This window comes from Arachis stenosperma, chromosome 8 (assembly GCF_014773155.1).
Source record: "Arachis stenosperma cultivar V10309 chromosome 8, arast.V10309.gnm1.PFL2, whole genome shotgun sequence".
NCBI lineage: Eukaryota > Viridiplantae > Streptophyta > Magnoliopsida > Fabales > Fabaceae > Arachis > Arachis stenosperma.
This window is the reverse complement of record NC_080384.1, coordinates 28412031-28430440: the sequence shown is the minus strand read 5'-3', so window position 1 is coordinate 28430440 and position 18410 is coordinate 28412031. Positions and strand designations below refer to the sequence as shown.

Here is an 18410-nt window from a genome sequence, read left to right as displayed (position 1 = left end):
ACGAAAAAAGAAAAAAAATGAAGTCATCAGTTTGAAGATCTACCATTTTTTTTGTCACATGGCTATATGCTTGTTCTTAGTGGATTTTAATGTTTTCTCTTTATTGTTAACCGCCATTTTGTTCAACCCGTCGCATTAATCATCTACGGCTATAAAATATGATGCGGAAATTACGTAATGATGATTACATTCAACAGAATACACTAAGAAATAATCCTGTAAATGTCATAATCTATGATTTAATAGTAAAAAATATATGATAAATTGACTATAAAAAAAAGATGAAAATTTGTAACAAAGCTTATAAGAAATCTATTAGTACAAAATAATTTTACTAACTAATGCCAATTGATAACCGGTATATGCACTTTTATTATAATCATTGATTATTGATATTTTCTTGTGGTATAAGATTTTGACTTTCTAAATTTTGCTGGTTTGATTTCAAATTTTAGGTGAAAAATAGTGGCATGGCTACTGTCATAGTTTTACTGTTTGTGGAACAATGTGAAACTTTGTCTTCTCTGCTGTTTTAGGATAATGACATTGACATTAATAATTAAAAGACAAAAAAGTTAAAAAGGAAAGATTTGTCTCTTTGTCAAATTAGAAGTATCATTATGTGAGTTATGTCTAAGGAAATTTCACTAAAGAATTAGCACAACCCGCAAGCTACTTATTCAGGGTAGAATATGTGCACCATCTACCTAAACATGACATTAAAACGTAACAGTAACACTCTGACTAATTCCTCAAAACATTTTCAATTTCAAAGTTGTTCACACACTCATTATTTGTTATTAATCAATTAATGGAACATGGAACTCCCCACAATCACCGTCACCGTCATTGTTCATTTACTTCATTATATGGTTTGGTTTCACTAGCAAGACATATAGTAATGGTAGGTTAGCCCCATCTCTATCACTAGTACACTCAATTAATAACCTAATTATCAAAGAAAAGCTTCAAAATGTTATTAAACCTAGCCTATGCCAATACCCAATAGTATGCATGTTGATCAATTAGGTCACATTTTGATGACTATTTAAATTTGAGAAGACAAATATAGAGATGTTAAAACATATACATCGTACCTTTTTTTTAAGTCAAAATTGCACAACAAATGCTAACGTGTTTATCAATTTATTTTTTTATTAATTAAATAGAATAATGTATATTCTGAAACATTGATCTTGGGCGTGGACGTGAGATTCAGACTCTTTTTGGAGTAGCGTCCAACTTGTTCCTGCGCTGAGGTGCTGCCGTCCGAATTTCTCGTGAAGAAGTGGAGGGTAGTACCTGCAAGAGACTCTGATACTTAAGTTAATAAGGGCTTTCGGCAAATTTTTTAGTAGATTAGAACATAAATTATACTTGATGGATGTCTGAGTATTTATAGTAGAGCATTAACCACTTTTATTGGAGTAGTTCTACCTTTATTGGTGGATGACCGTTTTCTTTTTTTTTGGAATCGCGGAGGCAGTATACTTACTTGGACAAGTAGAGCTGGACTTTTATCTGTGCTTCTGACCTTTTTAAAGATATCGGATATGAATTGGAGGTCCCCTTTATGGATTGGGTCCCTTATTTTTGTTGGGCATGTCTTTATTTGTAGCGGCAGACCCTTAAATGGAACTCAGATCCGCGACGGATTAGTCCTTAACCTGTTGGGTTGTGGGATACCGCTTGGATAAATAAAAAAAAAATTAAAATTAATTGCGATGGTAAGTATATTACACCGAAACATCATGAGTTCAATTCTCTAAATTACAAAATCAACTTTTTTTATAGATTATATATATCACACTAACTCTCACCTATATTCTCATTATATATAAAAGTATAGAGATAGATATTTTTATTCTAAAAAAAGTTACCAAACATAATCTTAGGGTATTGGTTGATCAAACGTGGTTTGGGGTTTTGGTGCAAAGTGTAAACATATGTTTGGTCGTTTGGACCAAAACCAATTGTTTAGAGTGGTGAGTTGCATAATTAATTAAGTTGTTAGTTCAGCCAGAAATTGAAAAATGCCTTATTAACTCACAATGTATGTTTGATTTGGCTAAGTGAATTAATTAATGGGGAGGAGGATTATTCAATTATTATGTCATCAATGATGAAGACTACCGATCAAATCAGTTGGCTGACTTTGATGAGGATTGATTGATCTCATGAGTCCAAATAAAAAATAAATAAATAAAAAAGGGGGTTCGGAATTCAGAGGTTGGGATCTGGAAAAAGCAGAAAACATGATATGGGTTTTGAAGCAAATTGTGATGTTTGGTGTTGTAAACTGAAAACACAAATAAATTTGATTGTTTGTAATAAAGGAGGTTAGAATAGAAGAGTAGGGACAAAGAGGGTGGAACCCAATCCCAAGAAAACCACCTTAACAAGAGTGCTTTGGTGTAGAGTCCTAAACAAACCACACGTGGGAGTGGGACCAGACCAATACCTAAACAGATGAGACCTGAATTTGAAGACCACATTCACAGACAAGCTTCACGTGCATGCCTTTTTGATGCTTGTGCCTTTTCCTCATCTTAATGGCGTTTTGGGATTTGACTCCTCCCAATTTTAATGCCTATTTCATCTCTTCCTTCTTCTTCATCTTCATTTAAGATTAATGGTTCATCATATCTGTCCGGCTAATTTTTTTTATACGAAAAAAATTAGTATTTTTTTTTGTCAAATTGAGATTATTTAGTGTAATTATAGGTAAATGAATTTTGCAAAAAATCAACACATAAAATATGTATAGAATATGTGTCAAGCTACAACAACACACTTTCTACATGTTGTATGACATTTTCTGTACATTTACAATACTGAAATATTGGATAAAGAATGATTTTGTCACTCTCAAAATTAATAATGTCATTTTTTGTGTATTTTATAACATTATTATGCATCTTTTTTATTTTATTTTTTTTAAATTTTATATTCAGTGTAATTTGGAATTAATATACAATAGATGAGTGACATTATCAATTCTAGAATGACAAAATTATTCTCAAAAAATATTTAAACTATATATTTATTTATTAAATAAGTATTTTTAATCAAATTAGAATCAAATATTCTCTCAAATAAGTATTTCCGATTAAAATGTAACATTATTATCTTTATTTTCAGTCATATCCCTTATTAGTACTACTCTTAGCAGCCTTAGAATAAGTGATGACAGAGAATAAACAGATAAAGTAATTTAAAAAAAAACTATTATTGTACTAATCTAAAGGGTAAAGGGTAAATTTGTAAATTCATTTTAATTCTTATAACTAAAACATATTCCAAGTATTTAGTTTGTAATACATGTGATTTTAAAGAGGGATCAGTGTGAGTGAGTTTGCAAAACAATGTAGCTTGGGGTTTAACCAAAGTGCAAATGCAGAAAAATATAGAATGAGTCAAATGGTCAAAGGGGGGCATCCATTCAAAGTTTGTGTGGAAATAGGAAGTAAAAATATGAGGGTGTGATGGCAATTCACAAGGTACCAAAGACAGAAAACTAGTTCCAAGGAGTTGAAGTGCCTTGTTTTCAGCCACCATGGCGTACTTTCTGGACCTTGTTTTCTTTGCATTGGGATAGGGTGGCATCTTCCCATTTCCCTCTCCCACATTTCACTCTTCAGAATAATAATAATAATAATAATAATAATAATAATAATAATAATAATAATAATAATAATAATAATAATAATAGCATTAGGCTGACGAATTTTAATATGAAAAATTTTTGCTAGAGATAAAATTATTTATGTTATCATTTTATATCAACTTAAATTTGTAAGATGAGTAGAACAGTGACGGAACTTGAAACAAAATTTTGGGGGGCCACATAGAAGATAATTGTCAAAATGTTTTTGATATGGATCCCATTTAAAATAAGCTCGTCTAATCTCATCTCTCTGGTTTTGGTGATATTGCCAAATTTAAAGCCGTTTTTCAAGGTCTCGTTTCAAAGAATTAAGGTCAAATTCATCAGATGTAACTTTTTGAACTTTTGAAGGTTGTATCTCATTTTTTTCGTGATTCATTAGAGTAGAAGAACTATCTACATGTGTTGATATTGTAAAAATTATATGTTCTCCTTCTTAAATATTAGCCTTTCTCTTAAAAAATGCATTAATTCTTTAATTTTTTATTATTATTTTATATAAAAATTTGAATATATATCTTGTAGAATATGTAAAGAAGAAGTTAGAAGGACAAATATTAAAATTATAATATTTATTGATTTTTTTATCAATTTATACAAATACAATAATATTAACACTTATTGAATATTCTATTATTTTTTATCATATAAAAAATTAAATTAAATAAATAGTAAAATATAAAATAATATTAAATTAAATAAATAAAAATATTTAATTTTTTATATTTGAACTTAAAGATAGAGTATTGCTTATTGAACTTATTGGATACTTTAAGTTATAGTAAAGTATTTAAACCAATTGAATTATTTTTTATCTTTTAAAAAAATACTACTAATTTTTTTATAAAAAGTTTGAGGGCCATGCCCCTTGTCTGAACTAAGCTTTGTCACTGTATCAGAATCTCAAATGCCTTCTCCTATCAACTTGATACATAGCGAGTTAGGGACAGAGATATGGTGAAATTGGCCTCCAAGACCCACCAACCCGTGCGGTGGACCCTTTCTCTCTCAATTTGTTTTAGTTGTTTTTCTTACCAAATTACAAATAATTAAATAAATATACAACCTAAGAAATACTTCTAGAAAATGAGGTGAAGATTGAATTCAATATTCAGGAGTCCCGTGAGTCCTATTACGTGGAAAAGTGGGATATGACTTTGAATTTTGATCATCAAATATCAATTCAACCATGAAATTATACCTTATATGGATTAACCACAATTGAACTTCTCGTGAGAAATTGGCTTAGCCCCTCACGAAAATTATGAAACATCTCCTTCATATCAATTTCGTTGTTTCTTTTGAAAAATGAAAATGATTTATTTATTCTTTTAAATTAGTATTGTGTGCATCGCTTGTGAGAGAAAAAGATAAAATGAAAGCTACACAAAATGCCGTAGTATAATAATATTGGGGGTGAATAATGGCCACTTTATCAATATATTTTTTTCTTTTAGAAAAAAGTAACTTAATGCCATAGTTGAGAAAAGGTTAAATGCTAAACTGAGCAAATAACTTAATATTACAACCTTATTGTATTGAGCAATGTTTATTTAACCAATATTTCTTTTCATGTACTGCAGTTGTCGCATCTTGTAATGGATTGTGGCCTTGCAGAATTATGTAATAATTCAAATGTGCAGCCGACAACGATTCATGTGTTTTGTAGTATGTTGAATTTAGCCATGGATTATGGTAGGAACAAAAATATATTAAATTAAAGTCCCTAGCCCGAATTTTGTTAAAAGCAAATTATTCCTCCTACAAGCACAATTCAGCAATATGCGGAATTAATTGATATTGTTAACCTAATATTACATATTATAGGTGGATTGCTATGAAATTCGATCCATTTCGAGTACCATTATATTTTTTTCAGGATTTTATATTTCCTAACAATGAGAAATTATATGAAGAATAAATGAGATACCCAGTCTAATAAATATTTTGTCTACAAATACATTGATTCGTAATTTACATTAAAGAGAATAGGGAAGGTATATGGTCCTTGTCTCATTGAAGCATTTTCAATCTATAAGCTACAAGAAATATGAGCACCATCATAATCAACATGGAACCAGGACCAGACTAAATGAAATTCGATAAATATGGGGAAGTGGGAACCCATATATCACTTACAGGAAAGGGCAAAACTTCAAATAATTAACAAGGATTAATATCTAATAATAAGCGATGACAAGTAAAAAAAAAAGGTAAAATACAAAACAACAGGACATAATTGAAACAAAAATATACTGTACAGTAATTGCTGCATACGCCCTTGCTTGTGAGGTCCAGTGGTGTAGATCAAACTTTTCATACACATTGAAGACAGATTTCCACCATCACTCCAGAACTGCGACCTCTTGATCAACCCTCCAGTAATTTGCATCATTAAATTCCTTCATTCCAGGGCCACCCTCTTCAGAGTTCTCCTTTTCTGACTTTTTAGGAACCATGTTCTTTAATGGCCCTGCTTCCCCCACTATCCCTTCTTTCAGAGCTTGATCCATAGCTTTCTCGGTACCTTCTACTTCTACACCTACAAATTCAACATCCTCTTCAAATAGAGAGGGTACTGCTGCTGATCTTTGACTTGCGTCAACACCCTCTTCAATCGAATCATTGGTAGCTGGCGATCCATTTGAAGGAAGAGATTCTCCGTTGGCAGGGGAACTAGGAGAAGGGCTGCCCGCTTGAGTTTTAGTAGAAAGGTTGCTATCAGTCTCATCGTGGTCCACAAAGGGATTTGTGCTTGAGCTTGAGCAAACAACTTGCATATTGGAAGGTTCACCCCATCCCCCCCACTCAGGTCTGTCCCCAAACAACTCATTGTCCGTTGCCTCAAACCTGAAGAATCCCATATCATGGGATGCACTTGCCTTTTCACCATCAAAGTTCAAAGCACCTTCACTTCCATTCATGGAATTGCTAACATTTAATCCATTCAAGTAGTTCATACTTGAGCTAGATGTACCATCCACGTTACTTTTGCTTTCTTCTAATTCTTCATCTTCACCAACCACTACCTCGTCATCGCTACTATTGTTGCCACCATTTGTAGCACCACTCAGGTTTATGTCATCCATCATCTCTGAGGATGTTGCACCACCAGCTGCATCCCCAATTCTGTCATCTTGGAATGCAAACCAATTGGAGTTGGTGAACAGACTACTGCCAAAAATAAAATAAAATGTTATATCCACTTCAAGTTTTTTGCATCATAGTTAAAAAATGCAAATCGACTTCCATGCATTTGCATTAACATCCAGACAGCATAAATTGATGATCAATGATGTATATCCATGCAGAAAAAGAAAAACGATGAATGTATAAATTTGGAAAAAAGAAGCTATTAGATCATAATTTCAGATTGAGCAACAGCAATGTGTTTCCTTTCGTCAAACTTTTTCAATAATGATTTCAGAATCACACAAATGCAGAGATAGAACTATGCATAGGACCCAAGTAACCTATACTCTGCAGCAATACCATGTATAGCTCCAAACTCTGAATGTGAATTCTGAAATGTGATTTAGCGTCATTACACAGTCCACCTGTATTATCCTTTCCCTGATATTAATTTTTGTATATGAAGGGAAAGAACAGCATAGGTAGGCAAAGTAACAAAGACACATCAAGAAGAGAAGTTCCAATGGTACCATGTGAAAGGGAAAACCTAGAAACATATATGCCTGCACAGCATGCCAGTAATGAACACAATTTTTTAACTTAATATAACATGCGCACACAAGACTTCTTAAAAATAATATCATAATCACCGATTAATCCGTATGACGATCAGATTCAACGAAACAAAGTTGCTATAAGATGAAAATGACTCACCTTCCTTGATCCTCACCAAGTCTTAGGGACGATATGACTACTTGGGCAGAGTCATCATCAAAGTAGACATCCTATAATTTGTACAATAGATAAATTAGCCACAAATTATTTAACGAGTACCCGGTAAACACAAGTTTGTGCTTATGCAGTATGCACAAGACAATGACCATATCACTTGGTGGCAATGACACAAGGGCAACTAATGATCCAGTGGTAAAACAACTACAGCACATGCAAGCTGTGCTTCAAGTACAAGACTAGCAGGGCCAGAATAGCAAATAGATAGCCATCCAATCTCCAAATGGACACATTTTTAAGAGACAGAATACTGGTTCTCAAAAGTAAGAAATACATTACTTAACAAGAGTAAACAAAATATCTACCTCATCATCTCGCTCAATGCCGTTATTTTCCTGCAACCAAACCAATCAAAGAATTAGTCTGGCATTTAAGTTCAGTGCCCAAACCACCTTGGGCAGACTCTAAAAGGAAAAAGGAATAGAAAATAGACATATATACACACAAAAATGGGAACATGAATGCACCCAGGGGAGGATGCCAACTACAAACCTCTTCATTATCCTCAGTTCCATAAATTTTATATCCAAAAGCCTGATTCAAATTAGTTGCTAAAGCTGCAACGTCATAGTCCCTGTCATGAATGTCATCATCATCACTATCCCTCATCCTATCATGTAAAGCAGTTGGACGCCTGCACATGTAGGAAAAAAGAAACATGTCAATCAACCTACAGGATAACTAAGTAGACACTTCAGTGGTTAAATTTTATTCATTTTAACAGTTAAAATGAAGGTAACACAACAGACATGATTCATTTTCATTCAATGAAATATGCAATCCAGAACCCTTATTCAAAAAATAAAATCTAACTTTTGATCACAGTACTACTAAGCATATCATAGCCAGCACCCAAAATTTCTTAAATTCCAAAAATATCTTGATCCTCTCCGGAACAGTAACTGTGTTAGAACAAGTTGAGTATGATCAGAACTTACCCACAAGCCCACCGATGAACATTCTCAACCACATTACGTTCCTGAAGAACTTTAGCTTGCCATTCATTCCACTCATTATTTTCCTGCAGATGTTGAATCAAGTTCAAGATTTCCATGTAAGTAACATGTATTAGAAAGCAACTTTCTATCGATGAGATCAGCCACATGGTTTTTTAGAAGCAGCAGCAAGATATTTTTTCAACAACTTGTTAGCTTGTCCATGATTTCATAAGGAAATTATAATTTAAAAATGCACAGGCTAACTACTCATCAGAAAGAAATAGGAGTTCCGGTGCAAAAAGGCCGGAATTTTCTATACATAAGAAAAAATACATAACCAACCTGAAGACATGAAAGTATGTTGCTTCGATTATGTGATAAGTGAATAAGCTTGTTAGCAACTCGAGTACTATGCCCAATATTTCCCACGCGTGGTGCCCGTTTCCCAGTAGCAGGTACAGTAGGCTGCAATATAGCACCAGTTTAATGAAGAGGCAATAAGAAGCTTAAAGTTAACATGCAGATTAAGTATACAGCTAGGCATTATCACTCTAGCTTATCTATGCGTTATTTTCCAGTTTGATTCAATACAATAGAAAATCAGGATAACTAGGATCTAGTACAAGCAAATTATGTTTCTTGCATCCAAAGTTTTGAAGAGTTCCATAAATAAGGCTTGAACAGTAACAATTAAGTCATGACCAAGACAATCTCCAATCAGCAAGTTCCATTTACCAAATTTTTGTCAGCAGAGAGAATAGAATCTTTATCCGCACTAATAACTCTTCCAATTAAATCACACTCGTGAAGAAGATGATCAACAATTGCATCATTTCTGCTCTCCAAACATGACAATATGATACTTTCTACATGATGGTGTAGTAAGTTATTGAATGGATACCTGTAATAGTATATCACACATAGATCAAATAAAATATCGTTAGTGCAATTAACAATTTCTAAAAGATCCACACAAGGTATCAAGGCTTCTCTAAACATCAACTATCAAATAAAATGAAATTTGCTTACTCAAAGAAAAGATCAATAACTCTTTGAATGGTTCCTGAGTTGGCCATTTCATTTTCTGCAACTTCATTTCCAGTTTTCAAAATTACTGCCATAAACTCAACGATCTGAAATATATTGCAGCCAGGTCAGAAAAGAAACTACTTTCAAAGTTCAATTATCAGTGTTACCCTTGGGTAGGAATACATTTGTGCGAAAATGTCTGAATTTTGAGGAAACAGTGAAAATGATCATTAGAGCAAGAGTTCAACCTCAACAGATCAACTGCAACCTAGTTCTATTGCGGATATCCAGCATATCAAATTCAAAATATGAACACAATAACCAACCTTTAATCGATGCTTCCCGAGTGGAGGTCGCAATACTCCATATGTTGTAGGCAATATTTTTTCGTCAGATGATACTTTCAAAAGCCTTAGCAAATCACCTGCCAACAGGAAAAAAGCAACTTTTGGTATGATGTAAGGATATTTTTTGAATAAATGATAAACTTTGTACCCTAACAACCATTTCACTCTTGAAACCTATAACCTTTCAAATGAAATGTGATTGTTCATTTTCTTCCATAACGTTCTAAAATAGATGGAATATAAATAAATTGAAACTATTATTTAAAACAGAAATTCTTGACAAGATGGGTCTAAATAGCCTTATATATAACAAAAGACATGAATTCAGATATACCAAGTTTAGCAAGCATTGCACCAACAGTCTCGGGGTTCACAGGAATTGGTGGCTCATACATGTGTTGACTCCGGAATGAATGAAATAAGGGGGCTGAAATAGCTGATCTTTTGGGATCCAACAAGGAAATACACACTGAAAGGCAGTTAACAAGGCTAGACTTTGACTGTGAATCTTCCAATGCACGATCCAAGATTTTTGCAACAAAACTGCATACAAATAGAAATATTATTTCACAGGTTCAGAACATATTAGGGGAGGGGAAAAATTAAGGCCTTGCAATACAAACCTTGGGCTTGAAAGTTTAATTGCTAAAGTAGATGATGGATTTCGAGTTATTGAACATAAAGTTTCAGCTGCATTAGCATTAAGTTCAGGAGGACACTGGTTCAAATAGAAAAGTAGATGTCAGATAAGTTGCAAACGAAATACAAGGCAGAAGAAAGTTTATAATAACAAATGCATATAATGATGCAAAATGTTTATATCAATAAATTGGACTTTTCACAAACTATCTAGATTTGCTCTGGCCAATATCAAGCTTGTTGAAGTGTCCTCTGATCCATTAGTTAGGCTTCAACACATAACTCATTCACGACATGAACCACTTAAAAAAGTGAAAGTACAAAATGATTTCTTATAGTAGGTTAAATAATATCTCATAGATACCAATAACTAACAAACTAGTCTCCTCTTGACATGGTGAACATTATTATATATGCCAAGTGCATAAGCACCACTAATACAGCTAATGAGCAAAGCTGGCTACAGTAACATAAACAGATAAATGCTTCACTTACAGATGGACTTAATTTATCTACAATCATTTCAAGCAGGTTGCTGTCAGCCAACCATTGCATCACATCAATAAAATTGGGATACACATGATCATCAGCACCAACTAATCGAATCAAAACCTGTGCAAAGAGCTTATCTCAGATTCCATTCCAGTACATCATCAGATCACGGTATTGCTAATATTACTAACAAGTAGATGAATCGTATACCTCCATAATGGAAGTAATTCCAATTAAATCAACCAGTTGGCGAAAAACATTCTGATGGGCCTGAAAAGAGTGTTCTGAATCATTAATGAAATATGATTTCACAAGGAGATAACATATACTATACATTAATTATATTATGGTGCACACTAAGAAATCCTTAAATAAAGAAGCTGACAAGTAACAATCTGCTTGTGCTTTTCTGTCACTACATTAAATTTTAAATATCAAGATAAATTATCAAACTAGAATAGTATTACAAAGTTTTACTTACCTGAACATAATTCATAAGTGGCACTGTCTTTCGAATCATTAAACAAACAACCACCTGTAAAATAGCATAAAAATCAGATAAGCCACAACTACAAAATATTATCCTTGTAAGCCGAAGTTGAAACTTTGTCAAACATATACCTTGCTAAAGTAGCCAGCCAACAAGGTGCTATGAGAACGATTAGGCTCCAAGAAGGAGAATAATAAGTTCATCAGCTGAATGTACAAGAATATGAAAGGAAAATCAATACAGTAATAAATTTCTGCATGAATCCAAACTCAAATAGAAGTTTCATTAATGTAATGAAATAGAAACCTCTTCTTCCTCCACCAAGGTCTTTAAAATGACGTCAATTTCACATGTAAAAATCTCGCACGAAATGAATGGAAACCTAATGACAAGAAAGATGATCAGATGTAAACAAGAAGGCTTAAGCAGTAGCAACAAATTCTGCTATTACTGCTTACTTGAAGGTTCGTTTGCTTTCAGCATCTTCTGGTGGTTCTTCAATAATGTAGCGTAACAACTGTTCAACCTGAGCCCGATCTCTCAGACTAAAGAAGAGGGAAATGGCAAATTATCAATTAATTTTGTTGAATCATATGCAAATGGGGGGCATGAAAATTGGGTAAGCAGGAAAAACATGTACAACACTATGAAATTTGTTCGGGGAAGGGAAATGAGACATACAAGTTGATGAGTCGACTGTTTAAGGCCTTGCATTCTTGGATCACCTCCTCTTCATCAAGAAGCTCTTCCAAAGTGAAATTCTCCTTGTCTAATATTGCCTCCACCTGTACAGAACGGCAACACAAAATTGGCTTCAAGGGTTACAAAGAGTGTAATAGACAAAACAAGAAAGTAAGCCATGCAAGCTTTAAGGTACTCTTGCTATTGCCAATTAAACAGCCGGACCTCCAATTACGAGACTCAAAAAATGGAAGTCCACTCTAACCATGTAAAGCAAGTTCGCAGGCACAAATTGTTTCAGAATTAAAAATCTACCAAAAAGGGTAAAGCACAAACTCTAGTCCTAGAAAAATAAATAGGCCTCAATTTCCCCAGTAAAATGAGTGTGCTAGCTAGCTTTATAATGCTCAAGGGTTTTTCATTGCTCACTGGTCCAAAGCCAAATTAAAATCCTACAGTAGAGGACCTCCAAACACGCCCTTTCGGCAATAAGAGAATACATAAGAGTGGTCAATTACATAGAAAAAGATTAATTAATTTGACTAAACGCATCTACAGTTTCTAATTGAAATCCTCCACAAAAAAAGGAAACAGGGTGGAAAATAACATCATCAGCTGCTGCAACATAATTCATGCCAAATTTTCACAAAAGCGCAAAACCCATTACAGTTAAACTCAATCCACATCCAACGGGAAATTAATAAAACAGGGAGCTATTAGCGCAGTTTATTAGATAACATATAATTAATTTATTGCGTCCATAAAAAACTGCTGAATAATTAGCAATAACATTAATCTAAAAGGATGATGGGAGCTATGTGACGCTTAAATCATTGAAAAGGGAGAAAAAGGGGGCACAATAATTGAAGGCGAAGTTTAAATGCAGCATAATTGACGCAATTAAAGTAAAAAATCAGCAGAACCGGAGCTGGAATTAACAAAATAAACCCCAAAGATTAAAGGAAAGGAAACGAAAAGGGGAAAAAAGAGAAAAAAAGGAAACTCACGGGAGAGGAGGAAGAGAGAGAAGCGAGCTTCCAAAACATGTCTGTCTAGAAGCAGAAGGAGAAGATTGAGCTGAAGCAGAAGGAGGATGGATCTGGAAATAGCTGAAATAGAGGGTTCGGTGATGGGGACATAAAATCGGAGATGGCGGAAAGAGGGAAGAAGAAAGGAAGAAAGAAAGTGTGTGTTTTGTAAACCCTAATTTTGTGGGAGAGGGATCGAAAAAGAAACAGGGCCGTGAAGATCGATAGAGGGAAACATACAAAAGAAAAGAGAAAGAGAGAAAGAAAGAAAGAAAGAGAGAAGAAAATAAGATTTTTTTTTTTACTTTTTTATGAATACAAGAAAATAACAATGATATTAAGGAATTAAAAAGTTTAATTTCTAATCACCTTCAATACCAAAATATTTTACATATATATAAATATAATATACAAATTATATAATCTATTGTAGTATTAACGAAAATATCTTATAAATATTAGTAGAAAAATAAATATTAAAATATTTTTTACTAACAACATTATTAAAAATAATGAACTCAATAGAAAATAAAATAAAATCATTATTTAAATGCACACTAAAATAAATTATTTAAATAAATATATATTTTTTATATTGACTAAATCTTTTAATATTTACATAACATATAACATTTTTTAAAACAATAAATAAATCATTGAAAACAAAAAATCTTAGGTGGGTTTGCAACACTGAAATAATCGGAAGCGCTAAAGTACAAACGTTGTACTCTAGAATTGCCAACATCATCCCACGCTACATAACCATGTTCCCTTTAATATAATGCTTAACCTTTTGAAATTAAAAAAATAATTCTTAATTTTAAAATAGAAGTTTATTTAGTTAGTAGAGTATTTTAAAAGTATTTGAAAGCAAATTTTTGGGGAGAATTTTAGTAGAGTATTTACCAATGGTTCTGTTGTTTCGGATGAAATCCGTTTAAAGATCATTTGCCTTGTCCAATGGGCCATCTACAGTGCAAGGGGAGCATCAGGTGCAAACGGATGGGAAAATTTGGTTTCATGGAAGTATATTAACATTAATACTAAAACACAGCCATCAATAGACTGTTTCTTCTCCTTTCTCTTGTTTTCAACTTCTTTTATCAAGAAGTTGAGCACATGTTTTGTCCAATCCCATTCCTGAATGTTGTCCACATGAAAAATTGGTGGCTTATGGATTGGGAAGGCCACACTTACCGTTGTGGGAAGAAAGAAGCATTTTTGTATGAACACAACAAAAGTCCTCTTGAATTTTTTTCGGTTCTCCTCTCCTTCTACACTCATACCCAGCACATTCCTTGTCTGCTAGATTCAGGTTGTTGTAATCAACCTTATTAGGAAAATAATTTCCTATAATATTTTAATAGCAAAAATCAGTAAAAAATGATTAGTTTAATTTTCTAGACGCCAATGAACTGAAAATAAGCAGTAAGTGAAAAATATATTACCTCCGTTGGTTATGCCGAGGGCAGCTACTACTTTCCGAGGAGCTATTTATATTTTTCCCTGGAGAGTTTTCAGGCATCATTTTTCTTCATCAAAGCGATCAAACAATTCTTTCAACAGTGTATTAGAGACATTCATTTCCGGAACATTTTTCAATACACCAAATCCCATTTCTTCCACTATATCTTTCTTTTCTTGACTCATTTTCCTGTACACTGTTGCATTGTCTTTGTTTGGCATCTGCAATAATGAGTTTTTTGTAAGTTTTGAAACAGAATGTGAATATATATTTATAATACAAAATAGATATTATTCGAATGAAAGTGGATAAATATATTTAATCTTCGTACGTTATAATGCGGCTTTTTCTTCATTGTTGCCATTTTCTTGTTCTGTTTTGCTGTAATGAAAAATTTTGGTCAATACTTCATTGAATACATCAACAAGCACAAGCATGTATATCTTAATCAAGTCAATTAAAATGCCACAAGCCACTAAAGCGAAACTATTTTAGTATACCAAAGTAAAGTATTCAAAACTATTTTAGTATTCTGTGTATTAACTTAATTTTTGAGGACAAAAATTTTTATAAGTGGGGTAGGATGTAAGACCCCTAATTTTGAAAAGTTATTAATTAAATTATTTATGATCTATTATGTAAACCCCGCTAAAATTGGTAAATTATTAGCTAATAAATTGAATTTTTATTAGGAAAGCTAAAAATGCAAAACTAATATCAAAATAGGATAGAGCTCGTCGAAACGAAAATTTTGATACTAATTTCGAAAATTTGGCCCAAAATCGGACTGGAAGAGCTGAATTGGTTGAACCGGGGCCCAAATCGAGCCCGTTGGTCCAACCGGACCCATAACATAAATGAAGCAGCAGCTTCATCTTCTCCATTTCACAAAAGCAGTGAAACACACAGTAAGGGGGGAGGAGAAGAAACATAACCCTCACCTTTCCTTCTTAGCACCATAACTCCTCCGTCCGGGCTCCGATCGCCGCACTGTTCGCAGCCACGCGTTCAGCGCGTCGAGCTCTACCTTTCTATCCAAACAATTTTACTGGTAAACCTCCTATTAAGTTCAGAATTCCTATCCCTCTTTCTTTGGTAAACTTGAAAACCTATGGTGAATCTTGTCCAATTTCTATGTTCTAGGTTCAAGTTAGCTTCCGGAACTTGTGGGCTCAAGCTATTGAGCATATGGGTTTGGTAAGAACACCCTAACCTAGCTCAATCTGGTTTTTGATAATAGAAAACTGAATTAGAACATATATATGTGTATTAGGTGTAGTTTAAGAGGGAAATGGATCCTCTCCATTTTTTTGGTCACTGGAGAGAATAAAGTGTAATCTCCCACCTTTAATTCTACAAGTGGGACCAGAAATAAATGAGAGAGAGAATGCAATGAAGGGTGAGATCTTCCACTGGATACCATCCAGTTTTTTTTCCACTGTAGAGGATCTACTTCCGTTTAAGAGGGTGTTTTGGCATTGGACTTGAATTTGGATTACTTGGAGCTTTGTTGGTGACAAGCCTTGCTTTGGGGCTGTTTGATTGAGCTTGGAGGGGCTGTGATTTTGTGTTGAGAGGCTGTCTTGGGTGAATTAAGTGATCGGCCAAGGTATGATTTAAGTTTCACACGTTTAATATTTACGGTGTTGTGAAAACTTAGGTTAGAGGAACCATAGGATAAGTTGAATTGGTTGTTGTATTTAATGATTAGCTTTGTAATGTTGTTGGAATAGATTTGTTAATAGATATATATATTGGAAGTATGAGGTGTGGAAGTTATTAATGGTGTGCTTTTATATTTATTTATGGCAAATTTTTAAAGTTAGATTGTTAAATATGTCCTGCAGCAGAAAAGGTCAAACAGGGAAGTAACTAGTTTGTCTTGCTGCGACTTCTACGAGTTGAGTTTTGGAACGAAATTAATTTTGTTATAAAATTTGATTAACTTGTTTTATTGCTCTAAAACTTCATAGTTTTAAGAGTTGAGGATTGAGAGTTGTGAATTTTTTAATATTGGTGGTCAAAGTTGAAAAGAAATAGATTTCAGCAAGCTATGCACCAACTTCCAATGCCTGTAACTCTTAGAATTGAATAGCAATTGGGTTGAAACCAAAACACCCTTGTTTTTGGATGAGCTAGGAGTTCCCAAACCAAAATTTAGCTTAATTGGAGTTTTGTAATAAAAGTTATTCAAATTGAAAGGTACTAAGCTTGTTGGTTTCTAAAACAGATTTTGACTCATTTTTACTTAACTTTCAGGTAATGTAACTTCTTCATTAAAAATGGTATTAACTCAGAACCAATTGAGAAAGAAACCTGGATAAGTAAAGTTTAACTACATTAATTTTTAAAGTCATTGGATTTAACTTGGATTTTATATTGAATTTTGAATATCACATGCTGCTGCTATTTTTTTGGTTTTATATACTGCAGAGCAGTCATAGTTTTTCCTTTATTCCTGAGGCTAGAGAAATCATAAAATTATGATCTTTGGTTTGCTAGAAATCTTATTTCAAGATGAATTCCTGGACATAAAGTTTGTGCAATTCCGAGTTCATTTGTTATATTAAAAACAGAAAAGAAAATAGAGTGTCGAGGATGTCTTAGTGATAGTCATGGGTTCGAGATGTTAAAGTTTAATCTTCGTGTGATGTGATTGATTTAATGTTAGAGTTGGGTTGATTTTAAGATTATTCGATATTAAGAAGGTTGAGAAGAGTTTGATAAATAGTTTGGTCAGGACCCGGAAAGGATAATCAAGATGATTATAAGGGAATGATGATGAAAAATGTGAAAGAGAGGTTGTTAATAAAAGGAGTTAACATGCCATGGCTTGATGAATGATTAAATAATGATTATGACTATGAAATGGCTTATGAATGATGATATCTGAGATACAAGTTTCTCTGGGTAAAAACCGTGGCTCGCCACCACGTGTTCCAAGTTGATTCTCGATACTCTGTTAACCCTACGTCATAAGGGTGACCGGGCACGTATAAATTTTCGGGTATGGATAACCCCCATTGAGTGATTTATATGATTATTGAATGTGAACTCTGTGCATAGACTCTTGGGGATGCGCGACGGGGGACAGTCTAAGGTTTTCGGACTTGTTGGGTTGGTTGGATAACCGACAGATGGGCCCCATCAGCCATAGGATAGGCATGCATCATATGCATTTGTTTGTTTTGATTGTTATGCATTTCCTGAGTATGCCTAATTGATATATATCACCTACTATCTGTTATACTTGCTATTTATACTATCTGCTCATTACTTGTGCGTGAACTTGTTTGGTTGCTTGTTTCTATTACATTATGATTGATGGAGGAAAAGAAGGAATTGGAGAAATGGTTTGGTGTTAGATTAGGATTGAAATTGAGTAAGTTAGATAGATTTAGAATACCTACCTCTGTTTATAGTTTCTGTTTAGTATTAAGTTGGATAATTGTATAACGGAGTTCTAGGATTGCCTATGTCATTCTCAAGACCTTATTTATTATGCGCGTGGCACTTTTACCATGCTGAGAACCACCTGTTCTCATTCCATATTGTATTGTTGTTTTTCAGATGCAGGTCGAGAGGCTCCTCGCTAGGCGTCTGGATTCTGGGAAGCGAAGTAGTCCTTGGGTGTATTTTGGTTTCTGGTTGTATATATGTATATATATGTCTAGCTTACTCTCCAAGTAACTTGTGTATGCTGCTCCTCT

The 18410-nt window shown here is 33.5% G+C and overlaps 1 protein-coding gene across 2 annotated transcripts; it reads right to left on the bottom strand.

Annotated features, from left to right (window-relative positions):
* Positions 1-5606: 5606 nt before the first annotated feature.
* Positions 5607-13469, bottom strand: LOC130944261 (uncharacterized). Of its 2 annotated transcripts, none has more exons than XM_057872494.1 (19): positions 13215-13469; positions 12208-12311; positions 11985-12071; positions 11833-11908; positions 11658-11732; positions 11518-11571; positions 11247-11306; positions 11040-11156; positions 10529-10623; positions 10240-10448; positions 9885-9982; positions 9559-9662; positions 9265-9430; positions 8872-8994; positions 8530-8612; positions 8084-8225; positions 7897-7926; positions 7514-7584; positions 5607-6841 (listed from the first exon to the last, which is right to left on the bottom strand). In XM_057872494.1, the coding sequence occupies exons 1-19, from the start codon at positions 13251-13253 to the stop codon at positions 6013-6015; spliced, it is 2562 nt and encodes an 853-aa protein (XP_057728477.1). In that variant the 5' UTR covers positions 13254-13469; the 3' UTR covers positions 5607-6012. The 2 variants fall into 2 exon arrangements, with proteins under 2 accessions (XP_057728477.1, XP_057728478.1); XM_057872495.1 differs by having other exon boundaries at positions 5607-6838.
* Positions 13470-18410: the final 4941 nt, after the last annotated feature.

Coding starts and splice junctions, on each gene's coding strand:
- LOC130944261 (XM_057872494.1), bottom strand. CDS start 13,253: ATGTTTTGGAAGCTCGCTTCTCTCTCTTCCTCCTCTCCC. Junction 12,312..13,214: donor CTCTCTCTTCCTCCTCTCCC/GTGAGTTTCCTT, acceptor CGTTCTGTACAG/GTGGAGGCAATATTAGACAA. Junction 10,449..10,528: donor ATTAAACTTTCAAGCCCAAG/GTTTGTATTGCA, acceptor ATTTGTATGCAG/TTTTGTTGCAAAAATCTTGG.